The 5,437-nt window shown below is 36.7% G+C and overlaps 1 protein-coding gene across 1 annotated transcript in view; it reads right to left on the reverse strand.

Moving 5' to 3' along the window:
* LOC106872254 (early growth response protein 1-B) overlaps window positions 1-5,144 on the reverse strand; it is a 14,097-nt gene extending 8,953 nt beyond the window's left edge. The window contains exon 1 of the mRNA XM_014919210.2: window positions 4,284-5,144. Coding sequence (XP_014774696.2) covers window positions 4,284-4,920 — 637 coding nt within the window. The 5' untranslated portion in view covers window positions 4,921-5,144. The remainder of the gene's footprint in view (window positions 1-4,283) is intronic.
* Window positions 5,145-5,437: the final 293 nt, after the last annotated feature.

Raw genomic sequence — 5,437 nt, forward strand, 5'->3', positions numbered from 1 at the left:
GAGGCAGTCTCCACTCGAGAGAAAGAGAGGCAGTCTCCACTCGAGAGAAAGAGGGGCAGTCCCCACTCGAGAGAAAGAGACAGCTCCCCACTCGAGAGAGAAAGAGGCAGCCCCAGCCCTAAAAAAAAAAGGGCTCAAGAAGAGAAAAAAAAAGTATAAAAGTACGAATTGTGTGTGCTTGTGTGTGGAGAGAGAAGAGAGTACAAAATGAGAGATAAATAGAGTGAGAAGAAAGATTTCCTTAAAAATGAGAAGCTAGAAAATGATAAGAGATATTCAAACAGTTTAAATGAATGGAAGAAAACGTCAGTGATGAAGAATTAGAATTAGAAAAAAAGCGAGAGTGAAAGACATTAGTCAGTTAAGAGATTCTAAGGTAATGGAAGCAGAGAGATGGGCGTGTCACCCATCCCTTGGTGCTACACAGGAACTAGGATGCGATGTGTTGTCCATCGGGAGCCATGTGGGCAATTTAATAGCAGTTTTGTTTCTTTTTACAAAAGAAGGAAGGAAGGAAGGGTTAATGAGTTTTTTTGGCTGAGGAAATAAATTACGCTTTTTTAATTTATTTTAAGTTTTTTTTTTTTCAACGAACTTGACAATAGTAACTTTTTAGTTGTCTTTCATATATTATTTGCGGGATCAAGGTATATTATATGATCCTTATATGATAAGTTTTGGATTTTAATTTTAATTCACCTGAAGAAAATGGTGTTTTTTATTTTTTTCATGATGTAATTGGTGAATCAATAAAAAAAACTTGTCTGAAATAGCTCTAGTGAACCTCAGACCATATGCGATTGGCTTGAAAAATTAAGACACAAGGATATTTTCCTGCTTTTGTTAACATAAAACTCACAAATAATTAAAAAATTATATTCACCAATGCGACGTTGAGCACTCATTTTCATCGCCCAACGAGAGCGAGAGAGAGAGAGAGAGGACTCGAAACTGGAATGTTATATATAAACAGAAATGCGGTGCCCCTACATGGCCGCAGTCTAATGACAGAAACAAGATTATATATATATGTATATATATATATATATATATACACACACATGTGTTAACGTGCGACTTCGTTTCTCACGATCATTAATCTTATCGAATGCTCTCTTGGAGAGAGAGAGAGAGAGAGAAAGAGTGTGTGTGTGTTAGTACGTGTATATAGTGTGAATGTTTCTTCCTCCCGTGGTGTGTATACAGCAAGTTACATTCAACGATTAACACAAAAAATCTAAGAGAGATGAATGTTTATACTTTCTTATTTACAAGATATCCTATACCATTATCTTAACATCGATAAGGTGTATGTGCGAACAAATGTGTGTATATATACATATATATGCATCATACACGCGCACACAAATATACATATATATAGACATATATATATACGCACACAAATACATACACACATTATACATACAAATATACACACATGTGTGAGCATAATTAGCATATGCGGGTGTTCAATAGACGAGCCTATAAAGTCAAGCAATGTTCAATGATGGAACTGTTTTAAATAATGTCTAACATGTGTTTCATGACATATATATATATATATATATTATATATATATATATACATACACACACTCATAGAGCAGTCATACAATAGACAGTTAGTTTAGTAGCATGTCGGTGATATTATTACTACCACTAATACTACTACTACTCGTGTAGTTCACTTCCAGTAGCTACCCCCACAGACAGGGCAGTTTGCCAAAGTTGAGAAGTTCTCTTATCTACCGTCTTTTATGGCGCTACCAGAACACCATCACCACCACCACCACCACCACCTGCAACACTATCACCTTCACAAGTATTACCACCACCACCCCCAAGGCCTAGTCACTCGATCTACTAAGAATAACAGCTAAACCACACGACCCTCGTAAAAATAAGAGACACAAGATATATAATCCTATGTACAACGTACACGAAAAGGTGGGATGGCCATGCCAGGATGGTCTTTAATCCTACGTCTACTCAAGCAGGACTGACCTGAGGTGAAACAACCCTAACCACAACCTTCAACCAGGATATGAACTAACGGGAAAAAAAAAAGATCACATGGTGGTAATTGACTTGTTAGAAATAGCAGTTAAATTTCCCCTCGTACTTATCTCCACACACGTTGGATAAGGTTTCTGGACCGATGGTTAAACTGCAACGCTATTACCACCAGACACCTATCATGGTATGAAGCAACTAAGAAACAACGGTGGTTTGACCTGGTAGAAATAGCAGCCAAATTTTTCCCTCGAATCACACGTTGGATGATAGGGATTTGGGGTTGGCGGGACTATCTGATAATAGGTCTGTCTGCCTGATCTGGGTTGACCAAGGGCTGAAGAAAGGAACCATCAGTCACACCGTCGACCTATCAACACACACACACACACATATATATATATATATATATATATATACACACACGTATGACACCCCATAAGCTATAAACAAATATATATTAACAACACGTGCTTTACGCAGTAAAATATTTTACTATTATTAAACTACACTTTACATACACACCCACCTTATATATGTGAAATGTGGGTGTGTATCTAATGAGTGTTTTTGTGAGTGCGTATATAAGAATAGCGAGTATCGAAGAAGAGAGGGAGAAAGAGAAAGACGAAACGAAAGAGAAAGACGAAACGAAAGAGAGAAAGCAAGAAATGGCGAGAGACGAATGGGAAACAAAGGAAGAGACAAAGAGAGGAAGGCCAGTAAGAGAGAGTGACAGATTAAAACAATGTCAGAGGGAGAGAGAGAGAAACACAAAGTGAGAGAAAATGAGATAAATGGAATGAGAAAGAAAGAGAGTGAGAAGACAAAGAGACAGAATAAGACAAAGAGAAAGAGTGAGAAAGAAAGACAAAGATGAAAAAAAGGTTGAGAAAGAGAGACGTAGACATGAGGTTGGTGTTTAAATTTTGTTTCCACAACACTGATTGTGGATTTCATTTTATTCCTTCCTAGGATATTTAATTAATGATTATTAGTAATAATAAGTAATTAATAGAAAGTAATTAGCAGGGAAATGAAGAGGGGGCCTAAATGATAAATTAAATCTCTGATATTGGAAAACGAAGCTTAAGGAATTGTACGCAGATAAGGCTGAGGTTTATAGACAAAGAAAAAATATATACACACATAGTGGGTGTGGACAGTTTAGTGTGTGTATATATATATATATATATACAGCGTGTGGCGTTAAGACAAAAGAATAAGACGTATGTGTGTATGTATGTGTGTATATACACACACACACACACATATATATATATATATATATATATATATATATGTGTGTGTGTATATATTATTCGCACATGGAGATACCTTGTGTATTATATAGATAGCTATAACTTCCTTTTTTTCCCCACATGTGGACCACAACAATGTAATATATTCAGCTTATTATATACCGCTCACATATATGTATATATTATACAATATTTATACACATGCACAGGCTATATATATATATATATATATATATATATATATATATATATATATATATATATATATATAAGATCACCATATATAATGCATGTTGGTAGATAGATTTCAGTGAGTATATAATCTCGATGTCTATGTATACATACATATATATACAGATACATACAGACATACATACACACCCTTTCGTCTCGCATGGTGACAAGGCTACATACAATAATGCCAAGTCGCCAACTGACCAGCCAGGATCTGCTGGTGCCAAGAGAAAAGACAAGTAAAAAATGGAAAGGTAAAACAATGGAACACTGAACGGTGCTAAAAAGAAAAAATGGGGAATCTGGTAAACTAGCATTTATTTTAAGAGGTCTGCGTAAAATCGGGTCTTCAATGTTAGTAAAATTATTTGGGAGGTGAGAGTTGAAATAAGGGACTTTATATTTATCAGATTAAGCATATCGAAAACAGATCATTGTATAGACATACGAGTGCACACACACACACACACAACACAAGAATATATATATATATATATATATATATATATACACGTGCGCACACACGCTTTGTAAATACATACGTATATGTAGTTATACATTATGGTTATGTAAAAATATGCTTTGGATGAACGTGTGTCGACATGCAAAGGTTATAGAATTCCAAATTAATACAAAATCAGATCGTATATAATAGGCGATCTTTAAATATATATGCACACACACACTCACACCTCGATGTGTATATATATATATATACACACATCGAAGTAGTTCTTGAGTAGGTTTCTAGGTATGTAACAATGAAACTTACCAGTATGTGTTCGTAGGTGAGTCTTGAGGTGACTGTTCTTTGTGTATTTTTTTCCACAATTAGGCACATGGCATACATGTACACGTTTGGGGCCAGTTGCCTTTCGGCCCTTGAGGGGATGAACTGTTTCTGCATCAACAACACTGGAGGGAGCGGGAATAAAGTCCGAAGGAGGGGTGAAGATCATTGGAAGGTACTGTTGTTGATTTGACATTGGGGGTACATTTTCTGTAGAAAGTCCACTGGAAACTGGCGAGAGCTTCCGTCGCTTCCGTTGTCGGGATGGATCGCCTATCAAAACGGTACCACCCTGCATTAAAGCATTGTTTTCGGTTAGATTTCTAGAATTCACTTTTACTCTTTTACTTGGTTTCATAACTGGTAAAGCAGGTCGTCTTCTATTCAAATTCTGTCTGAGGCCGGCAAATTTACATTCTAATTCAGTGGTTACTTGGTAATCGTCTCGGACATATTCCTGCAAGTGGCCACCTTTCTGGAGTTTCATGATTTCATCCCGATGCAGGAATGTATTATGTTTCATATCGCACAGCTGGCTCGCGGCCACAATCATTTCTTCGATATCTCGAGGGATATCGACCGGACGGACGGTATCTAAGTTTTTAGATTGGGGTGACATTGTTCCGTTTTTATTTTTATTTTCTCTATCTCTACTTCGTGTGTCTGTGAATGTTTAAGCAACGATCGACGAAGGACGGCTGCGAGATAGAAAAGAAAAAAAAAATATGACAAGATGGTCCAACGTGGGTGGTGACAGGTAAAAAAAATGAATGATGTAGTTGGCGGAGGAAAGAAGCCGCACAGCGATTCACAAGTCAGTAGTCATTCTCCAACTAAAGCAATTCTAACGAAGGCAAGTTTTATATATGCCTTGCCGACTGCTGCTGATTGCTCAAACTAAAAGCGCGCCATTCCAAAAGGGTCAGCGAGTGTTGGGCGTGTCTACAGATGGGTGGTCACCCCTCTTCACAGCCATCCGGCTTGAGACTCAAACAAAACAATAAGTAACAAAAATTAAAAATACAAAATACACACACTCACAACGTGAAATGTTTGTTATTAACGTTTAGTCACTGACATTATTCAAGGTGAATAAAGTTAAAAGAAAAATACAAAACGAAAACCGCGAAGTTTTG

This window comes from Octopus bimaculoides, chromosome 22, assembly GCF_001194135.2.
Source record: "Octopus bimaculoides isolate UCB-OBI-ISO-001 chromosome 22, ASM119413v2, whole genome shotgun sequence".
NCBI lineage: Eukaryota > Metazoa > Mollusca > Cephalopoda > Octopoda > Octopodidae > Octopus > Octopus bimaculoides.